At 36.3% G+C, this 23,786-nt stretch overlaps 1 protein-coding gene across 1 annotated transcript; it reads right to left on the bottom strand.

The window, feature by feature from the left end:
* Positions 1-22,992: 22,992 nt before the first annotated feature.
* Positions 22,993-23,564, bottom strand: LOC131163367 (uncharacterized). Its single transcript, XM_058119962.1, has 2 exons — positions 23,286-23,564; positions 22,993-23,184 (listed from the first exon to the last, which is right to left on the bottom strand). Exons 1-2 carry the CDS (start codon positions 23,562-23,564, stop codon positions 22,993-22,995), a joined length of 471 nt encoding a protein of 156 aa, XP_057975945.1.
* Positions 23,565-23,786: the final 222 nt, after the last annotated feature.

The raw sequence follows: 23,786 nt of genomic DNA, 5'->3' as shown, positions 1-23,786 counted from the left end.
TTTCATGGGCCCTATCTTTCCAATGTATAAGTAAGTTTTATATGCTTGGGAATTGTGCTTATTTACTTTGATTTTACTCATTAAGGAATTTTTATGACTGTGGGACTTAAAGTATGAACCCTTTTTCAAAGATTTATTTCTTTTAATTCCTATGGGTTTATCATCTCTCATTTATCCCTCCTGGCAAATTATTTTTAATATTTTCTTGAACTTTTTGTTCTCTAAGGTGGCATGATAATCTTTTAATTCCTCTAAATTTTTAGCCAACCTTTTGTTTTGAATTTTCAGAAATGTTTTATGATAAGATATTTCAACTAGAGACTTATGAATTTTAAATGAATATTTTTCAAGTTGTCTATTCAATGACATGCTTTCATCATAAAACTCATAGCATGAGTCAATACAGATTTATCTCTATAACTATCATATGAATCAATGCATACAGTATTATTATCAAAAACAGTCGATGACTCTTTATAAGATATATCACAAAATTTTTCATAAGAATCATCACAAGCATCAACAGCTGAACTATCATGAAATTCAACAGATGATTCATCATTTGACATATCATAACATTCAGTAACAGAATCATCTATAGAGGCTAAGATAGGAACATATACCTATCTGTCTGTTAATGCAATTGCTCTATTATTTACCACTTCCTGAGTGGTGGTCTCATTCACCTACGACTCTCCTTGTCTATTTTCCAGCTCAACCCAGATCTCCTGTGTACTACTACATGTCATAATCTCATAAAGAATATAAGTATCTAAAGCATAGTACAATAAGTCCATGGCATGTGAATTTGTATGTATTAAATCAATATTATTTTCTACCGGCATACAAATTCCTTTATCAATCACCTGCCAGACCCTCCAATTTATAGATTTTACAAAAATGCTCATTTGAATTTTTCAGTGGGTGTAGTTAACACCACAAAACAATGGAGCACTGGAAGGTGATCGTCCCTCTCCAAATGGGGATACACCAAATTGAGCCATCTTGATCTTTTACAAAAGCTGTTAAGCCTAGTGCAACAAGGCTCTGATACCAATTGTTAGTTTTGGTGCAATCCTAAGAGGGGGTGAATTGGTATTTTAAAAATTTATCCCCTAGGTCAATCCATTAGCATCAGTATTACACAATCCTAAGGTCACTCAAGTGCGTATAAAATAAGTCAATATAATTTTAGCGGAAATTGAAATGCGCAAGTAATTTAAATAAGCATGCATGGGAAAGCAGTAAATAGAGACAACACCAGAAATGTTAGCGAGGTTCGGCCAATACTGCCTACATCCCCGCCTTGGCACACTCGCACAAGGATTATACTATAAGCTCACTTAATGGGTGGAGCAACTCCTAATACAAGCGGGTCAATTCATGGGGTTGACCTCAACCTAATCCTTACTAGGATGGTGCACCTAGCTTTCTTAATCGGGTCTAAACCAATTCGGGACTATTCCACAGGGATAGTCTCCCTCTTTAGGCTCATGCCTAAAATACAAAAAATGTGCATAAAATATTGCGTACACGGAAATATGCTTCTTAACTAAGCAAACATGTACCACTAACAATCAATCCATGCACATCAATGATATAGGAGCAGTAAGCTCAGTGATGTATAGGTGTGCAATCAACCCTCAATGTAATGTCTATGTTCAATTAAGCACAAGAGTATTTCAACAAGCCTATCTTTGAAACTATGTATAAACTACCTCAATCTCAAGTTAGGGTTTCAAAGATTTTTAGCAAGTATAATCAAACAATCTCAAGCAATGTTTTCTCAAGATGCTAGCACAAGAGATGTTTGAAAATGAGCTAGTGAAAATATTTTTGCATACAAAAAGATTGCTTAAAGAATCTTGGAATGACAATGCAAAGACCCTAAAGCCTCTAAGTTTACCCCACACAAGATTTATCAAATTAATTTTGTGGGTAACTCTTGCTTAACTTTCCAAAAAAATTAAACACAATCGACAAAATACAAAGAGAGTATTAAGCAATATAGGATGGATCTCTAGCACTCAAGGCACTCTCACTAAGCTTGGTTTAATCAAGAAAATAGGATTGGGAAAGCGTATGGGAGTAGTATGAGCAAAATATGGTTTTGAAAAAATAGAGATAATTTTAGCTTAACCCTAATTGCTAATCCATGTTTAATTTTTCCAAATGAATGGATATATATAGAGGAAGGGAAAAAATAAACGTTGGGGGACACGCTTGTCTTTTTAAAATTGTTCTAATCAAGTTTAGAAAATTAATCCCACAATTTTCCTTAATTTTATGAGGTAAAAATTCACCAACCCGAGAGTTTTGATCGACTGAACTTATGGTTCGGTTGCCCGAACAGAAATACCTAAAAACGTACTTTTTCATTGCTCGATAACCCAAATGAATGTTCGGGTGGCTAAACAAGGTGATTTCCAAAAGGTCCGCAATTCGGTCGCCTGTCCCTAAGTTTGGCAGCCCGAACTTGTCAATTCGGTCGTCCGAGGATATTTTGAACGTAAGTGTTTGGGCACCCGAGTTGTTGGGAAAAGTGAGAATGGATGTTCAGTTGACCGAGGAAGATACGTTCATTTTTTCAACTTTTTGACTAATCCAACATTCGGTCAACTAAGGCAAAATATACTACCAAGTTAGGTCGCCCGAAGTCACAAGATTTTTTATATTAAAGTTTAATTTCAAAACATAACATTCCCCAGATAATATGTGTGATAATGGGGACTTTCCTTAGTGTGAGTGTTGGAACTTAGGGTCTTTCTAAGGTCATTTTTGAGCTTTTAAACAAAGCCCAAAAATCCCACATCGGTCAACTGAAGGGTGATCCCTAAGGTCTTTCTATGGTCTGTGTATGATCATTTGATAAGCTTACTTCCTACATGCATGACATGCAGAGATTATTATAGACTCATTTAAACTGAAATTATTACAGACCCAATGATAAAAGAATACAACAATAAATATATTGGGTCTTCGCTTCTCTTCAGGTTGCCGCATGCCATCATATGAACTTGCCAATAAGAACCCGCACACAAACTTGGCAACCATTAAATACCAGAGTATTTGTCATGATCAAAAACAAGGGTGTGATCCATAGGGTTAACATAGTTTGGTATACTTGACAGCTAATAAACCAGATATAATGTTTAGTGTATGCATGTGCGCCCGGTTTCAATCAGCTCCTAAGGAACCTCATCGGATTGCGAAAAAAAGGAATCCTAAGATATTTGATAGGCACTATTGACTTAGGACTATGATATCCTAAGGACACTAGATTTGAGATGATTAGTTATTCAGATGCAGATTATACGGTATGTAAAATTGATAGAAAAAGCACAAGTGGAACTTGTCATTTCCTAGGACGATCTCTTGTGTCTTGATTCTCCAAGAAACAAAATTTTGTAGCCTTATTTACTTCTAAAGCTGAGTATGTTGCAGCAGGTAGTTGTTGTGCTCAAATACTCTATATGAAACAACAATTTAAAGAATTTAAATTAGAATATTTAGCAATTTCTATAAAGTGTGATAATACAAGTGCGATAAATATTTCCAAAAATCCTATATCACACTTAAGAACCAAGCATATTGACATAAGACATCATTTTTTAAGAGATCATGTGCAAAAAGAGGATATTATTCTTGAATTTGTGAATACAAGTGACCAATAGGCGGATATTTTTACCAAACCTCTACCAAAAGATAGATTTATATCTATAAGAAGAGAGCTTCGATTGTTACACAACAGAGAGGTTGTTTGAAGAAAGAATTTTAAAAAAGAGCAAGGTCAGCCGACTAACCTTGACTCTAGTCGACTGACTAACAGAGCTTAAAAAAAATGAACTAAGTGAAAAACCCAAACATTTCGAGCCATTAGTCAACTCACCCTGTCTTGATTCTCTTTTTTCTTCATTCCCTTTTGATATTCAGCACTCCAAACTCCAAAATCATCTAATTAATCTTCGATACTCATCACGCTATATCATTCCCCCACAAAAAAATCTAGGTTTTTACCCTTCAATTTTTTTTTGCAACTCACAATGCCGAGAACAAAAATGGTTGGAAGTAAGACTTCCTCACAAGCTACTAAAGACTCCTTCATTGAAAAATGGCTCATCGTTCCAAATGCTAAGAGTTTCTACAAATGTCATCTCCATTCAGCAGATCCGATTCTGGGTAAATTTCTTGATACTTCATTTTTCAAAGAAACTTTTCCCCATGTATTATCAATGTTTAGTAACCTAGGTTGGCAAAATTTTGTTACCTACCAAGCCAAAGGACACTTTCCTAAACTTGTAAAAAATTTCTCCTCCAACTTGCTTAAAGGAGAATCAGTACTCACTACCGCAGTTATGGTCCATCACTCTTACATCTCAAAACCGGGCCAATATCTTCAGCATAAGCAAAGGAGAATTCAAATGTCCTCACTTTGGATCATCATGGATAATAGAGTAAGGATTTACTCCTAAAGAATTTTTTCCATTAATCATGGTTAATGAACCTGTTTCCTTCAAAAATCCTCCTTTGTACAAATAACTGAACCTCCAAGTACAGATACTTCAAAAGATCATCAAATACAATATCCTCCCTCGGGCTGGTTCTCATGCTTATGTCTCATACCTGGATTACTTTGTGCAATGGTGTTTGCTAGGCAAGAAACTTGACTTATCAAGCTTAGTTCTTAAAAGGATGATATCTCGTACTGAAGCTCACCAGGTCATTTTTCTTTGTGGAGGAATTTTAAATCTGATCTTCACTCATCTGTATGTTTCCTCTCCTACTAATTTTTTTTTATCAAACGTGCCCATTATGATTTTTTTCAATTCTACCATGCTCAAGCAAATGGGATATAAAAAATATAAGCAAAGTTGGTTTCTCAAAGGTAGTGGAAGGCAGAGGCAAGCTCCTGACCCACAACCCCCAGTTCAACACCTTGCCTCGCAGATTGATGCTACTATTTCTTGGTTTCTTCCTTTTCATCACAAATTCACCACCTTCAATAGTGACATGAGATCTGGACTTCAATCTCTTCAAGGTAATTTTTCTTCTTTTCAGACCAACTATTCCTCACTTGATCAGCGACTAGGTCGTATTAAACAGCATCTGGCTAGTTCTTCACGTGGTATAGATCCTATGGATATTAGTTATGCTCTTACAAGTGATGATGAAAATGATGTTGATATTTTGTTGCTCTTTATGCTTTGTATCTTAGTTCCATGATACTATGTTTCTATGTTGTGTATCTCCCACTGTTTTTGAGACTTTTGCACGCATCTAGATGAATATGATTATGTATTTTTTACTTTCAAATGACTTTGATTTGATACTTTTTTGATTGATGTCAAAAGGGAGAGAAAAGTCTGGAGCAAAAATGAATGATGCAACATTGATTCTAAAAAAAAAGAAAGATAGATCTTAGATATGCTAATATGCTGATATAAGATACGATAATATGAGATATAATATGAGACATAAACACTGATATATCTTTTTTGATCCTGAAATAAGAAAATATGAACTTAAAAATTGATTCTGAAAACATATGATATTTCTTCTTTTTTTTTCAAACACTGTTAAAAGTATGCTTGTTGTAAAGGGGACCCTTATCAAGGTTCACTCACTTTTGCTCCTTATTTGTCATCCTCAAAAAGGGGGAGATTGTTGACATAACAAGGCTTACAAATATTATTTTGATGATGACAAATCAAAGGAATTTAACATGTGTTTTCAGGAAAGAGCATATAGGTTCAAGATCGAGTGCTCAAAATGCTCACAAGCCTTATTAACAGAGAAAGCTTATAATTCAAATACAATCAAATGAAAGCGTAATGGATATTGAAGCTTGGATGAAAGCTCAAATGGATATTGAAGCTTGGTTTCAAAGATAGACAAATCTAATGAAGTTTAAGCATGAACTCAAGATGGATTCAAAGAAATGGAAAAACATAAAGACTTAAAACTTAAAGTGTTTAAGCTTAAGAAGTCTCATGTAAGTACTTCATTCGATATCAATATGGATATATGAAGCTCTTTAGGTTTCATTATAGACATAGAGACCAATTTTTGAAATCCCCGGAAAAATATTTTTAAGTTACATTTAAGTTTTTGAAAAATTATAGGATGAAAGTCTTGAAAATAAAAAATTGTGGAAAATTGATAGCCCAGCCGACTAACCCAAAAAGCCCAATCGACTGACCCAAACAGAATAGGCCAAGTCTGTAATGACCTGATTTTTCATGCCATATATATTTTTTATAATAACAATAAACATAATACTAACTGGTAAATATATCATGTTCTTTGATACCCAAAATTATATTCATACCTAGGCAACGAAAAACATAAAGTGTACAACTTGAAACACATTACCAAAATTTATCGATACTTATACACGTCACTCTAGTTTTAGGTGCCATATCCTCTAGGATCTATAATACATCTCACCCAAAAACTACTTACCCTATAAATAGGGCAGAACTCATATCTCCTCTATCTACGAGCCTGGTCTACCCGTCTAATTGGATTACCTGAAAAGTATTAAATTATTGGGATGAGACAACGCTCAGCAAGACAAAATATGCTATTACCAGTGTGTGGCATGTGAGTTTCTTTAAACTATATACATATAATGTAATCAGCTGAATCTAAATTAACATGTAATAGTAATATACCATGTAACTCACACCTGTATTTCTTAAAATACATATGCTATTGAACTTTCTATTTGAATATACTTTTAATAACTATAAGTAATTGTACTATTTCATGTACATATATAATAGTTGTGAAAACTTCCCTAGATGGATAACTGGATGTCATGATTCAAATCCCCTTATGATAGGGTTGTGTAGCCCGAAGGCGGGACTTAATCTTGGTCAACCCTCCAGGACAAGTCAACTATAACTCCACTAAGGTATGATTGGCCTCTCAACCTGGGTCTGTCCAAGGAGCACTGTAATCGCTCCCCTCCACCTGGACCAGATTACCAAGGAGTCTGCAATCTCTTCAACGGCGCAATCGACCATAAAATGTCACACTCTAACTGAGATGTATGATTGCACTCTCTCCACTGTATAGCTGCGGTACCGTGCTCTATATCTGATCTATAATGGTCTATCAGGGTCTGATACTATTTATATATATATATATATATATATATATATATAATACTCTAGCATATACATGTATTTTATTGTTTACCATGATTCTGTTTCTGCTATAATAATCATAACACTGGAATAATTATTCTGTATAAGTTGTACTGTCTGTTCTAAATATATACTATAATAACTTATCTGTATAACTGTATATCTAATAGTTATGGCTCTGATATGTATATCATGATATTTTGAAAACTGTATAACTGATTCTTGTAAAATGTGTATATCATGCTCATTGTAAAATAGTAAACTATACTTTCTATTGAACTGTGTTAAATACATAATTTTGTAAAATACTCGATAGTCATAACTTTGAAATAAATATTGTATAATCTATTCTGTAAAAAACTATATATCCTATATATCTTAATTCTATAAAACTGTATAACCATTCATGATTCTATAACATTTGTATAAATTCAGTACTGTACTCATATTACTCATGCCACACAACAATTAATAACTCATTAAACATAATTTGTATAACTGTATAATATTTATTCTAATAATACCCATAATCTTATATTATCTTTACTGGTAAAAATTATAATTTATCTGGCATAGCATATTTCCCTTACCTATCTGGCTGGGAGACTCGCTTCCAACTTTATCCACACGCTCACGTCTTACTATCCCCAAAATCCTGAAATAATGCATATATACATATTTCCAATAAATCAACTATATTTCCACGAACCTACATACTTGTAAATTTTCTAAATTATAATTTACCTAAACTCCTGAAAATATTTATTGGGTCCTTAACCCATGCCTGTAGGGTCCCAAAAATACCTTAGTCCTGAAATCATAACATCCTAATTTTATTCCACAAAATTTCAGTATATTCCCATATAACTTAAAATCTAAAGTCATATAAGCCTAATAAAACTAAAAATACCCAAATATTCAACTTACCCTAATTTTGGGATGGTGTCAAGTTGGCCTAACCAATGTTCTACTCCAGTAGACTTGAAGAGAATCTTCCTAGGAGTAGGGTGACGGCTTCCGATCATCAAATCGGCAAAAAAAGGAGCCGAAATTGTAGAGAGAAGGGAGAGGATCAGTTTTAGAGAGAGAAGGGGTTTCTGCACAAATATCTCGCTGAAAAATTCAAATTAGGCATATTTATAAACCTGGATTCGTCGACAAGACATGTCACCTCGTCAACAAGTCCATGAAAGGAGTACATCACCGAACTCAAATCCCTTGTCGACGAACTTCAGGCTCTGCTAAACCCCCTCTTGGTAAATTCTCATCAACGAGACATATGTCCATGTCAATGAGCCCAAGAAGGATGCTCATCGACGACAACCCTGCATTCGTCGACGAGACCCTGTAAGTTCCTTTTTGGAATTTTCCTTTTCTTCCCTTTTTATTTTACTATTTAATTACTATAATTCTTTTGGTTTCTACAAAGTTGACTAACTCAGTCGGCTGACCTGTGGAAATTTCAAATTTTAAACAGTAACGTGAAATTTCCAAAATTAAGTTTTTAAATTCTAAGTGTTGTAAAAACTTGGGAAACACTGCAATTTACGTGGGAAACATGAAATTACTTTCTAAACTATGTCAATACTCCCTAAACCTAAGGATTTATACATACCAAGAAATACAATCAACATTAAAGCATTGATATTTTAAACTCTTAAAAAGCCCTCTCTTGCTCAAACTCTTGCTAAAGATTTCTACTGAGATTTTTCTGAATAAAGCCTACGGTTCTTTGAGTATTTACTGAGTTTCTCAATTCTAAGAAAGAACCTTCGATGATTAACTTCTTGAGCTTCAAATTTATTCTTTATTGATATTTGATTTGAAGTATATTAGTGCTCGAACTTATACTAATCAACTATGTTTTGAGAGTGTCTTTGTACTCAAGAATTTGTCCTTGTTTCTTGTTTCTTTTTTATGGTTTAGGTTGTTGAATCATTGTACCGAGCGTGGGGTATCGCTTGGAGAGAAGGGCTATATCTTATTGAAGGAGTGTTGTAAAGGTTTGCTCCGCCCGTGAAGTAGTGGTATAGTGGAATCCTTAGGTGTGTTGCCTAAGGCGAGGACATAGGTGGGTATAGCCGAACCTCGTAAAAACTCGATGTCACTCTCTTCCCTACTCTCTTTAAATTTCAACACTTATAAACTATGTGGTTGTGTACTTAATTTGATGGATATTAATTTTCCTTTGGAAATTGCGGAAACCATAAGGGAGTATGTTGAATGGTCAAAATATTTCAGAAACCACAAGGGAGTACGTTGATTGATTAATACCAAATCTTATTAATATATTGGTTGGATTTTCTCTTTCATATTGCAATATCAAGCTTACTTCATTGATTGGTTTGAGTGTTGGTCATTACAAATTAATTGTACTTGTGAAGTTGATCGTTGTGATTGCAAATTAAATTGAAAAAGGGGTTAATACTAAACTAAAAGAACTTGTAAAACAAGAATTTAAAAAGAAAGTTTTAAAAACCCAATTCACCCCCCCTCCCTTGGGAGTACACCGAAAATTGAGATAATAATTTGGATATTTTTCTTCTGATTTTTGTGATGAAATGAATGCAATTGTTGTTCGAATTTCAGGTTGGGATTAGGGTAGAGGGATTTCAAGTTTCAAGTTGAATGTGGAAGGCAAGTTGATTCACCTTCTCTTGTAGAGGAATTGAATGACTCAAATTATGCGAGTGTGTCGCATGCTTGTGGGCACGTGTGGAAGGGCCTACGTGGGGTCTAGTGGTTTTGATGGACCTGGGGTTTGTTTGGGCTTGATGAGGTTAAAATTAAATGGGCTTGGGGAAAACAAATTTTTAAGGGTTGGGCCTTGAGTTGTTTTTAAAATGGGAATTGGACCTCAAGCTCAAAATCTTATAGTGGGCTTGAGGTAAAATTTTTTAAAAAAATGGGCAAGGTTGGATTTTGAGAAATGGGCTCGGGATAATTTTTAGAAGCAGGTGAGGCCTAGCTTAAAATAATTTCAATGGGCTTGGTTTAAAAACATATTCGGGCCGATTTTAAAAACATAGGTGGGCTTGGGGATTAAAATCAGTTATGGACCTGAGGGATTTTAACAAAATGGGCTGGGGTTTTTCCTTTTTAAAAACAAAAGGGGACAGTTGTTTTAAAAAGGGCTATGAGTTTGGTTACTTTGAAATGGGAACTGGGCTAGTTGGATCTGGCTCAACTCATTAGTGCGGGTCAGGGTTTGGGACTTGAGTCGGCCATGAGTTAAATGAGTTCAGGTTTAGGTCAGAATATCTAAACCCTGATTCTAGTTAGAGACTTGGATCAAAAGTCAGGATCTGGTTCCAGGGGTTCGGTTCAGGGTCTAGGGGATCAGAATCTCAGTTTGGGTCGGAGCTCAAGTTCAAGAACTTGAAAAAGGATGGGGAACTACCTGCATTCATACACATACAGTAAACAACCTGGCACAATTTAATATCTCAAAATTAGGATAGGGAAAAGAAATTTACCTAAGGTCTCATGCTCCTCCGGTCTTCTTCTTTGGTGGGGAGGTCTGAGCTGGTCTGTTCCGGTATCTGGTTTGGGTGTCTTCTTTCTATTCCTCCACTTTCCCTTTCTTCTTCTCTCCTCTCTACAATTAAGCAGAGTTTCCTTCTCTAGAGGTTGTCCAATTCTCGCTTTTCTCTCCAAATTCTTGCAAAACTTTTCTATTGTAGCTCTCTGATTTTTCTCTCAATTTAGTTGGGTATTTCTAATACTCTTCTATCTGTGTAGCTACAGTGTGAGCCTCCCTATTTATAGGGAGGCTCAGGGGGTCCAATTGGCGTCAATTTTACCCTCTAACAGAATAGGGAATATTACTTTACAGGTGTCATTCTATCCTTGTGCGCATGAATTTGTAGCTCCATTTTTCTAAATTTTATCTAACTAACTTATTCCCTTTAGTGCGCAGGAAGCTAGGAAGATCCATATGGTAGCATGGGAGTGGGGGGCATGGAATTCGGGCTAGGTGGTGCCTCAAGAATGGAGGGCACGCTTTTTTTTCTTTTTGTTTTTGGTACTTTTTTTTTTTTTTTTTTGTATGCTGATGTACCCCATATTTGTGTTCTGTACTACAACCATTATTTGTGCCTTTTCTTGAATGTTGCACTTTTCCCTTTCCCTTCCTTGTATTTTATTTTCAGCTATAACTTACGTATGTTGATGTACCCCCGTACCCTGTTGTATGCAACCTTTGTTTTTTTCATTCTCTTTTGCTTTGCACTTTTTTACTTTTTGTATTTTCACCAGTAACTTCCTATTGTATACTTTTTGCCTGCATGTATTTGCACCACACCTTGGGCACGTGCTCCTCCTAATAAAGTACACATGTGAATCTCAATTTTGACTCAAAATTTGTTAACCATTTTGTGACTTAAAAGAACCCGATTAATAAAATCACTCTAAAGCTTAGCAAAAACTTGGTTTTGGAATTAAAGACTTACTCTAAAGACTTAAAAATTGAAAATCTTGATTTCAAAAGACAAATTAAAACTTGATTTTCAGGACTCAACTTGAAACTCGACCCAAAGTTAGAGGAATTAAAATAAAGGTAAAAAGACTTAATAAAATATTCCTTCAAAATACCGCGATCAAAAGATTTGCAAATTAGTAGAAAAAGTTTTTTGAAACAAACTAAGACTCGAACCTAAAAATTTAAACAAATCCCAATTTTCAAATGAAAGAAATAAGAAACTCAATTTTGAGATTCAAGGGGAACCCAACTTTCCACACAACAAAGGCTTACTTCACAAAACAAGTCCTAAAAGAGATCGATTTTGAAAATAACTGATGCTAGAAAGGTAAACTTGCTTCAAAATGGAAATTGAAAGCACTCAACATTTTCCCAAATTAACTAGATTCAAACTCGAACTAGGAAGTCTCTATGATTGGAACTTCAAAACAGGACTCTATTTTTTGAAAGGACTTAACTGAACACAAAACGGGCATCCAATGACTTAGGCTCAAAGTCAATTTTATTATGTCAGGTCTTCTTAGGAGTTGCATGGTTAAAATTGGGATGTCTACAACTACCCCTCTTTATAGCAAAACTTTCCTACGTTATTTGTAGCAACAAGTCTACAAATATAAAAGACACCTATTTTAACCAGGCCACACGACTGCATGGGGCCCTTAGCGATTTTTTTTTGGGTTAGGAGTTAGTGGTTAGTTTGAAATCACAAGGGTTGAAGGTGGTTTGTATCAGATGTGATAACCTGAGCCAGAGTGGATATGGTGATCTGGGCCAAACTACTCCATGAAGGCATGCTATAGATGTGATAATTCGAGCCACAGCAGATTCGGTGATCCGAGCCAAAACTACTCCTTGTTGGCATGCTGCAGATGTGATAATCTGAGCACAGTGGATTCGATGATCCAAGCCAAAACTACTTCCTGTTGACTTGCTACGGATGTGATAATCTGAGCCACAACAGATTTGATGATCTGAGCCAAAACATCCTCAAGATGGCTTGCTACAGATGTGATAATCTAAGCTGCAGTGGGTTCACTGACCCGAGCCAAAACTACTACCTGATGGCTTCTTATGGATGTCATAATCCGAGCAATAATGGATTCAGTGATCCGTGCGAAAAACTTCTTGTTGACTTGCTACGAATGTGATAATCCAAGCCACAATAGATTCGATGATCCATGCCAAAACTGAGCAACAGCGGATCTGGTGATCCAAGCTAAAACTACTTCCTGATGGCTTGATACGGATGTGATAATCTGAGCCACATCAGATTCGATGATCCGAGCCAAAACTACTTCCTGATGGTCTGCTACGGATGTGATCATCTGAGCCACAATGGATTCAATGATCCAAGTCAAAACTACTTCTTGTTGACTTGCTACGAATGTGATAATCCGAGCCACAATAGATTCAATGATCTGAGCCAACACGACTTCTTGATGGGTTGCTACGGATGTGATAATTCGAGCCACAACAGATCTGGTGATCCAGCCAAAACTACTTCCTGATGGCTTGCTACGGATGATAAGCCGAGCTACAAAGGATTCAATGATCCAAGCCAAAACTACTTCTTTTTAACTTGCCATGAATGTGATAATCTGAGCCACAGCAGATTCGATGATCCGAGACAAAACTACTTCATGATGGCTTGCTACGAATGTGATAATCTGAGCCACAGTGGATTTGGGGATCTGAGCCAAAACTACTTCATGATAGCTTGCTACGAATGTGATAATCCAAGCCAAAGAAAATTTGATGATCCGAGCCAAAACTACTTCTTGATGGCCTGCTACAGATGTGATAATTCAAGCCACAGCGAATTCGATGATCTGAACAAAAACTACTTCCTGTTGACTTGCTACGGATGTGATAATCCGAGCCACTGCAGTTTTGATGATCCGAGCCAAAACTTCCTCGAGATGGTTTGCTACGGATGTGATAATCTGAGCTACAGCGGGTTCACTGACCCGAGCTAAAACTTCTTCATGATGGCTTGCTACAAATGTGATAATTCAAGCCATAGTGGATTCGGTGATCCAAGCCAAAACTTTCGTTATGGTGGCTTATTGCGGATGTGACAATCAGAGCCACATCGGGTTCATTGACCCAAACCGAAGCTACTTCCTGATGGCTTGCTATGGATGTGATAATTTGAGCCACAGTAGATTCGGTGATCCAAGCCAAAACTTTCTCTATGATAGCTTGTTGCAAATGTGATAATTCGAGCCACAACGGATTTGATGATTTGAGCCAAAACTTCTAAGTATTTAGGTGTAAAATCCTGTGTTCGGGAGAATGGTTACCCCACTAAGGAATTCCAATCAAAAGTATGGCCCTGAGATCCTGGATAAATGCTTGGGTTAGTTCGTCTTTGGGGTTAACTACCCTAGTATCTAGGTGGATCAATGTGTGTCTATGCAACGACCCGAAGAATAATGGTATTTAAATAATAAAGAGGGATGGAAATGGAAACAGTAACAGAAGGAGGTAGCCAACTTCGTCGACGAACACAGGGGATTCATCGATGACATTGCATTTTGGAATGTAATAACCCAAGAATTTTCCTAGGCCTTCGTCAACGAACACAAAGGATTCATCGACGAGGGTACATGAGGACCTCGTCAATGAGGAAGCATTTCGTTGATGAGAAAATACCAACCGGTTGTCTTTTGAATTCTGAATTTCGTCGACGAGGAGGTGGTACTCATTGACGAACCTCCTTCTGGACCTCGTTGACGAGATGACGTGGCTCGTCGACAAAGGCCCCAGTATAAATAGCTCTAAACTGGGTTTAATTGCAGAACTTTTAGCAAGAACTTTCCCTTCTCTCTCTCATACGATATCTCCTCCATCTCTCTTCGATTTTGGGCCAAATTTCTGCTGGTTCGACGATCTGAAGTCACCTCGACACTCTTGAAGAAGTTCTCTGCATATCTACCGGAGCGAATCGTCAGTGGAACTACGTTAAATTCATCCCTGAATCAAGGTAAGGCTTTTTATTCAAAATTTAGTCTTTCCACAGTTGAAGGAAATGATGTACTCGAATAAATACTGAAGTTTAGTTTTGAGAGTTATCATTTTCAGGTACTGCTCAGGGTTTCCTATGTGTGTAAGACTAGTATTATAGAGGGATTTTTCAATTGTCAAGTAAGGGGATAAATTAAAGCAGTTATTTTCCATTGAAATTACTATTACTTAATAGTAGAAAAATTTTTAGAAAGCATGTGATTATATATGAGTATAATTAAGAAAATGTAAGTTTGGGAAAATACTGCAATTGTATAGGAAATGAGATTTCAAAACGGAATATATGGTTTCATTCAATTCGTGTGGCATAAATATTATTTTATATATATATATATATATATATATATTATACCATGTTAAGTTAGATTTACAAAATAAAGCATGTTTACAAATATTTTCAGTAATAACAAGATAAACACAGTAAATTATGATTTACGAATGTATGATATGTTCGGCGCAAGGCTGAAATTGATGATCGGCGCAAGGCCGCAATTACTCATGTTATTCGGCACAAAGCCACATTTATTCATGTTTTCAGCACGAGGCCATAGCTATTATGTTAATGTAGGATTCAGAAAATGCTATTATTTGATTTACGATAAATAGCATATGTTTATGTACTATATGTTAATAGAACCCGGATGGTAGTTTAGTTCAGTTACAAGAGCACAGTACCGTAGCTATACAGATCAATTTACTATGTTTAGACTTGTGCTAACCACCCTACAAGGGGGTGGGAGATGGATAGTCGATGTGGCTTCCAGTGTAGAATTGTAGACGTCCACTTGGCAGTCCGAACCAGGGTGTGGCAGGCTCATCGTACTTACAGACATTTTTGACTTTGCAATGGTCGGCGTGCCATTGTCGGGTCCTGCCTTTGGGCTACACAACCTGTCATGGGGGGTAATACATGACATCAGCTAGCTATACATCCTGGGTAGTTTTCAGTATTATAGATTATATCAGATAATACATGAATAGTATGATTACTTGGAAGTATGAAATTATATGTTTATCTAACTATATTACGATTTATGTTTTACGGTATACGAAATATACGGTATATGTATTACAGCACTAAATATTTATGTTGCCACATAGCTGATTTTAATTTATCTACCCTTACTGAGAGGTGTCTCACCCTAAGTTTAAATTATTTCAGGAAACTCGGAGAGACTGGCGGGTCAGGGCCCCCGCTAAATGAGTCGAGCTCCCCTACTCATGAATCTCTTTTTCCTACGTGCCTATGACCAATGGCCCAATCTCTAATCTTGGCCATGTTTCAAATTCCCATATGATAAGAAGGCGCCTGAATGGGTTCCATTGAAACTACCCCCATTACATTTGGTCATTCATCTTGGCCATGTTTCATATTTCAATTGGATATGGAGGCACCTGAATTAAAGCTTGACACAGAAACTACCCTAATTTTCAGCTGGTCTCATCTCTTGCTAAGTTCACTCTGTCGTGAAAGGCAATAGAGCTGGCTCCACTGAAGCTCAAAATGAAATATACCCCGGTTTGTGACTGATCTTAGTTATTTCAACTTCACTCTTGTTATTGAAGGCACCATAACTAATCTTACTGAAGCTCAACACAAAATATACCCCAGTTTGCAACTGATCTTAGCTTTTTCAACTTCACTCTTGTTATTGAAGGCACCAGAATGGGTCTTACTGAAGCTCAACACGAAATCTATCCCAGTTTGTGACTGATCTTAGCTTTTTCAAATTCCGATCAGATACGAAGGTGCTTGAAATCTGCTCTAGTATATATGGCAGTTCTGAACCCTTTTGACTGTCCATCCTTTTTGGGGATTTTTGAAAAGCAAAAAGGTTTTGTTAATGAAGATGATTATGCATTGATGACATCCACTTACTAGATCAAAAGATCAATCTGTGCAAAATAGATTTTCTACCATGGTCAAAAATCATTTTTAAAAAGGGGCAAATTTTACATCACTCTCCCAAAGTGATACGACATTGGTGTTAATTTATCAAACCAACCCCTAAACAACCGGCTTTCCCTTTTTCGACAACTGCCCTAGTTGTAAACACCTCTTCTGCTTTTCTTTAGTGCTGTGAAAATCAAATGGAACTCCCTCATTCAACCTTTTGACCATGGTTTAGTCCAGTTCTGCCCATGTTTTGATCTCAAGATGGTCTTTAAGACTCTGGACAAAAAGTAGGCTTAGGGATTCGGGTTCTCCAAAGAAAATGGAAACTAAAGCTCAAAAATCTCATCCTCGACTATCACCTTTTGCCCCATTTTGGGTTTTTTTTCAAGATATTGACCGAACTTGTTAATTTAAACAAGCTACCTACGTACCTTTTCAAGATTAGGTCATTGCGCAGTTCAGACTCAACATTAAGTCTGACAAATCGAATGAGACAACAATGCGTACCAATATGGTCAGGTCTTTTGATATGACCGTAATGTATGCTAGGGTATAGGTTAGAAAAGAAAAGGGTATAATAAAGCTCAAGTTTTTATGATAGTTATTGGTCATGGATCACATTTACATCATGTCCCTTTTCTTCTTCATTCTTTCTTTTTCCTTCTTCATTAGCTGTACTTTTTGCTTTTTTTGAATGACTTGTTGATTTTATTTTTCGTCACAAACCTCTTAGGACAAAATACTTTTGAAACTACCCCAGTGTGGGGTGTGATCTTTTGATGGGTTCGTCAAGAAATGAATTTTCTCGGCTCAAGAAGGTTAGCAAGGGGGTTTTTTTTTTTTTTGGGTAGCAGAAGAATGGTCTGCCGTCATTTTGGTGGCCAATTGTTGTCTCGCATGAGTTGCCAAACCCTTAACTCCCATCCCTGGTTAAATTTTGGAAGATGAGTTTTTAGAAGAAAATGGTTTAACATTCAGGTTCAATTTGTTTGGCAAGTGAAAAAATAATGTTTAGTTCTTTATAGGAAAATTGGTCGGCCAAGAAGGCCATCTATCATTTGATCGAGACATGAGCGGATAACAAATCCATGGTGTTGACTTTTTGAGTCTGATCCCTATTTTGATTGTGACAAACAACAAGCATCTCATTTGTGCATTGAGTGTGAACAAATTTACATCTTGGTAAGCACAAGTAACGAATGCCTAATGGAAGTCATAAGAGTACCTAAATGAGCAGACCCCGGCGTATTCCATGGTGTATTTGAGGAGAAAAAGCATGAAGAGTTGTTTAATTTTTGAGTTGTAATAGTAATTAGGGATTAATTGTACATGCATTACATATGATTTAATTGAAGCTCAAATATGACCTTAGATTGACCATAGGACCTCCAAGTGACATGAAAAATCTTTTTCATAAAATGTCTAACTTATCCAAATGTTTTAAAATGGTTTTGAAATTAAAAGAAGGCAAAAACTAATTTTTACAAATGGGTTAGTTGACCAGCCAGCCAACTGGACAATATAAATGAGAATTTTTTCTCAATACATAACTTTTTATCTTAATAAGTATTCAACACCAAAGTTGTGGGATTTTCTCTTAGCTTTCTCTTGATACTAAGAACATCCAATTTCGAGTTATATAGAAAAAGGTATGGCCAAAACACTGAAAGGTGTATGTAGTAGAAAAATCCCTTCATGTTTCTTCCGTCTCATTGATGGGCATTTTTCTCAATTCATAACTTCTTATCTTAAAAATGGTTCAACATAAAAGTTGTGGGAGTTTCTCTTAGCTTTCTTTTGATACCAATAACGTCTAGTTTAAAGTTTTATAGTAAACATTATGTCAAAAAAACTGAAGGGTCTTCGCGCAAAAAGCACCCCAAAGGGCTAAAACGGCTAGCTTTTCAAAATATAATATTATATCTTCCCCCAACGGCCATAAAAAAGCTAGTTTTGGTTTTAGCCTATAAATATCAACCGCAAGCACTTGTAAAAGGTGGGAAAATTCCCTTGAGAGTATACTTGCTTATTATTTGTTTCTCCCTCATTTTTTATACCCCTTTGTGCTTTAAATTTCATATTTCTCCTACTATTTCATTTTGAAAATTCTTCTTGGGAGAAAATCCTATGGGTTATTGAAGAAATCTTGGAGCACATATCAACTCATATATTCTTGCTTCAAAGGCTTCTTTTTTCTTAAGGTAATTTTGTTTTAAAAAGCATAAGCATATAATATCTTTCATATATATACACATATTGTGCTTTGTTGACCCTATGAGTCATACCCTGTTTTGATTAGGACAAATACTCCGGTATTTAATGTCTATCAATTTTGTGTGTAGGATAATACTAGCAAGATCATATTGATGGCATGTGGCAACTTTAAGAAGAATGAAGACCCCGATATATTTATTTACTTGTTGTATTTTCATATTCGGGTCTATAATATTTAAATTCAAAAAGGTTTGTAATAATCTACATATCATGCATATAGGACTATAAGCTCAATACCTTAGAAAGACCTTAGGGACGACCGATTCTAGGTTTTTGGACGTACTCTCAAAGGCCTTATAATGACCTTAAGTCCTTGCACATACACATAAGATGTCCCCAAAATCACTTATAATATTAGGGGAATAAATTGAAGTGAAAATGGCCTTATAGGTAAAAATTGTGAGGCTTCGAGCAACCGAACCCTAGGTGTTCAAAACACCTTCGGTGACTGAACTCGGAACTAGGCACTTCAATCGCAGACAGTGTGGAAATCACCTTGGTTCAGCAAACCGAACCCCGAACCCATACTTAGGTGACCAAACTTTAAAAATTTAGTTTTTTCATTGCCTTTGTTCGGGCGACTGAACCATGGTTCAGCCACCCAAAACTCTCAGGTTGTTTTATATTTTTACCACGGTTAAGATGGTTAAACGGGGTTAATTTCCTTAAATGGTTTTAGAACAATTTAATAATTCCCCTGGTGTCCCCCAAGGGTCATAATTTGTGTCTTACCTATATATATGAGTTCATTTGCACAAATTAAGAGAGATTAGCAAAAAGGATTAATCCAAAACTCTCTCAAATTTCCAAATCCTATTTTGCTCATACTACTCCCATACACTCTCATTGCATTATTTATTGATTGATTTTGATATTGAGAGTTTAACATAAGTTTTCCCACTGATTTAATCTAATAAATCTTGTGTGGAGAAAACTTAGTGGCTTGTGGGTCTTTGCATTGATTGCAAGATATCTTAGCCCATATTTTTGTGTGTAAAAATATTTTACAAGCTTGATTTCAAACAACTCTTGTGCTTACTACATTGAGAAAATATTGTTGAGTTTGTTTGAACATTATTGTTAGCATCTTTGAAACACTAATCTGTCATTGAGATTTGGTATACTTGGTTTTCAAAGAATAGCTTGTTTGAACACTCTTGTACATATTTGAGATTATACATTATACTGAGTGTTGCTTGCACATATACACCCTTTAGCTTATAGTTCTTACATCATTGGCGTGCATTGATTATACTGTGCTAAATAGTAGTACATAGTCTGCTTAGGTAAGAAGCATTTGTTTGTACGCAAATTTTTATATCCTTTGTATTCTAGGTGTGGGCTAATAAGGCAGACTAGCCTTGTTGAATAGTCCTGGATTCACTTAGACCCGTTTAGGAAAGTTAGGTGTACCATCCTGGTAAGGTGAGGTTGTGGGTTGAGGTCAGCCCCGTTAATTAACCTGGTTGTAACTGGTGCCACTCCACCTGTTAAGTGAGCATTAGTGGAATCCTCGAGTTTGTGAGCTAGAGGCAGGGATGTAGGCACTGTTGGCCGAACCCCGATAACATATCGTGTGTGCACTATTTATATTTCCACAATTTATATTTATGAACGTTATGTAATATTGTGAATGTTGTGCATGATTTAATATTCGCACGTTATATTTATCTGCGCATGTGGAACTACATAGACAAACCCTAGGTTTGTGTAATACTGGTTGTTGGATAAGTTGAACTTAGGACAAAATTTTAAATATCCAATTCACCTCCTTTCTTGGGAATACACCAAAGTCAACATTGCTCAATAGCACTTTTATTTTCATGTTTTCCAAAGACCAAAGTTTCTCATCTACTCTTCATTTGAAAATCTTTTCGGAGAAAAAATATTATTGGGGCTTTATTTGAAAAGGATCAAGCTTATATATATATATATAACTTGAAAACCTTATTTTTGAAGGTCAATCATTTGGGAAAGAAATCCCTTGTTTCTCCTATTCTTTTATTAGAAAATTTTTTTCTTTGGAGAAATTCTTTGGGTATTCAAGTAAGTTTTGAGCATGTATTAATTGATATACATTTTGCTTGATAAGTTTCTTGAGAAAAGGCTAGAGCACATATTCAATTCAATATAATTTTCATGGAAGTCTTTTAGCTTTTGAAAGTATTTAAAAATGTCATTTTAAAAAGAAATCATTTTCCATACTCTCACGTTTTATTGAAAAATATTTTTAAGAGAAAAATCATAACTATATTGAGCTTCATTTTTAAATCATTTGAGAGTGCATATTAGAGCTTTCATTGTGTACATCTTTGCTTATTTGAGAAGCATTCTCTTTATATGCAAAATTTTATTATTGTTGTATTCCTAGCGTGTGGTCGGAAGAGGATTACACTGGCCTGTAATGTGCATTGGATTGTTTCAAACCCAGTTAGGAGAACTAAGAGTACCATCCTGTAAGGTGTAGTTGTAGGTTGTGGCTTAACTCCGAAATTTGAGCTGGGGTTTACCTCACTCTGTAAGGAGAGGTTGTAATGGTGTTGCTCCACCCAGTAAGTGAGCAAAGGTAGTGGAATCCTCAAAGTTGGTTTGGCTTAAGGCGAGGACGTAAGTAGGATTGACTGAACCTCGATAACAAATCTTCTCTCTCTCTCTCTCTCTCTCTCTCTCTCTCTCTCTCTCTCTCTCTCTCTCTCTCTCATTTAAATTCTACACTTTAAATTTTTGAATTTGTATGAATGTTTATTTATTATCATTCTTATTTTTCATACACACTTTAATTCTTAAATGAGGTTTAATGTGGTGATTCGATGAAGTTTAAATTAGAAAAAAAAATTAAATCCCAATTGACCCCTCTCTTGGAATAACACCATAACTCTCACATGGAACAAAGAGTATAAACATTTTATTGAATTCTTTTGAAAAATTACAGAGTCACTAAGCATAGTATTTTTTTTTTTTTTTTATAGCATGATAATTGATAAGGTGTTAAAATCGGTTCCATCCATGTCTGCCAGTAATAGGGCACCTCTCGAAAATGCTTTATTCACCACATAAGGCCCTTCATAATTAGGAGTCCGCTTGCCACGAGGATTGGTATGGATTGGCAAAATTTTCTTCAGCACCGAATCCTCTTCTTGGAACTGTTGAGGTTGCACCTTTTTATTGAATGCCCCCATCATCATCCTTTGGTACAACTATCCATGGGCTATGGCAATCATTCTCTTTTCTTCAATCAAATTCAGTTGGTCATACTGAGACTGTGTCCATTCTTCCTCAATCAGCTCTGCTTCTTTTAGGACCCATAAAGACGGAATTTCCACTTCTACTAGAACCACAACCTCCATACCGCACACCAGCGAGAAAGGGGTAGCTCCTGTAGAGGTTCAAACCGTGGTTCTATAGGCTAACAAGGCAAAGGGAAGCTTGTCGTTCCAATCTTTGTAGGTCTCCATCATTTTCTCCAAAATGTTCTTGATGTTCTTGTTGTCTGCTTCAACGGATCCATTCATCGGTGGTCTATACGAGGTTGAATTGTGATGCCTAACCTTGAACTGTTTACATAACTTTGTCATTACCTCATTATTCATATTCTTAGCATTATCTGAGATGATTCTTTCTGGGATCCCATACCTACAAATCAACTCTCTCTTTATGAACTGGTAGATCACATTTTGAGTGACACTGAAGTATGATGTCGACTCTACCCACTTGGTGAAATAATCGATGGCCACAAAGATGAAACGGTGCCCATTGCTAGCTTTCGGGCTAATTGGATTAATCAATTCCATGCCCTAGGCTGAGAAGGGTCAAGGCGTGGATAAGACTTGGAATTGGGCTGGTAGAACTTGTATACAATCCCCATAAATCTAACATTTGCGGCATTTCCGGGCATACTCTATGCAGTCCCTTTCCATGGTCAACTAGTAATACCCGCTCCTAATGATTTTTCGAGCCAATGAGTGTCCTCCAGTATGCGTACCACAAATACCCTCATGAACTTCCTGTATGATCTGTCTTACTTCTTGCACCTCCACACATCACAAGAGAGTCATGTCATGGTTTCTCTTGTACAAAACCTCTCCATCGAGGAAGAAACCCATAGCTAACCTTCTAATTGTCTTTTGGTCATTTTTGGAAGCTCACTCGAGATACTCGCTCTTTTAAATGTAAGTCTTGATATCATGGAACCAGGGTTTCCCATCGATTTCCTCCATCACGGCACAGTATGCTAGGTCTGATTGCACCCTTATACGAATTGGTTCAACCTCTACTCCCACATCAACTTTAAACAAAGTTGCTAATGTGGCCAATGCATCAGGAATCAAAATTTTTTCCCTTTGTAGGTGGCCAAACTGATGTGGTTGAATTCTTTAATTATCTCTTGGACATATTCCTGATAGGGTATCAACTTAGAGTCTTGGGTCTCCCATTCTCCGGTCAACTAGTGAATAACCAAGGCTGAGTCTCCCTTCATGGCCAATTCCTTGATTCCTCTATCTATGGCAACTTGCAACCCCAATATGCACACTTCATAGTCCACTATGTTGTTGGTACAAGGAAAGGTGAGTTTGGCTGCGACCGAGTAATGCTTGTCCTCTGGTGAAATGAGCACAGCCCCTATTCCATGCCCACGCACATTAACTGCTCCATCGAACAACATCATCCATCCCCGGTGGTCCCCTTCTTTTTGGCTTATCGAATTGATGTCCTTATTCGGGAAATCAAATTCCATAGGCTAGTAATCCTTAATAGCTCTATCCGCCAAATATTCTGCAATGGCACTATCCTTGATGGCTTTTCTCGTCACATAGGTGATGTCATATTCTGTCAATAGCATCTACCACAGTACCACCCAACCTGTCACTACTGATTTTTCAAAAACATACTTAATTGGGTCTACCTTGGAGATCAACCAAGTTGAGTAATACAATGGGTATTGTCTTGGCCTACTGAT

This window comes from Malania oleifera, chromosome 9 (genome assembly GCF_029873635.1).
Source record: "Malania oleifera isolate guangnan ecotype guangnan chromosome 9, ASM2987363v1, whole genome shotgun sequence".
NCBI classification, from domain to species: Eukaryota; Viridiplantae; Streptophyta; class Magnoliopsida; order Santalales; family Ximeniaceae; genus Malania; species Malania oleifera.
Note: the sequence above shows the minus strand (reverse complement) of the source record. Positions and strands in the feature narration are given on the sequence as shown.

Coding starts and splice junctions, on each gene's coding strand:
- LOC131163367 (XM_058119962.1), bottom strand. CDS start 23,564: ATGGAATTTGATTTCCCGAATAAGGACATCAATTCGATAAGCCAAAAA. Junction 23,185..23,285: donor TGAAGGGAGACTCAGCCTTG/GTTATTCACTAG, acceptor CAACCACATCAG/TTTGGCCACCTACAAAGGGA.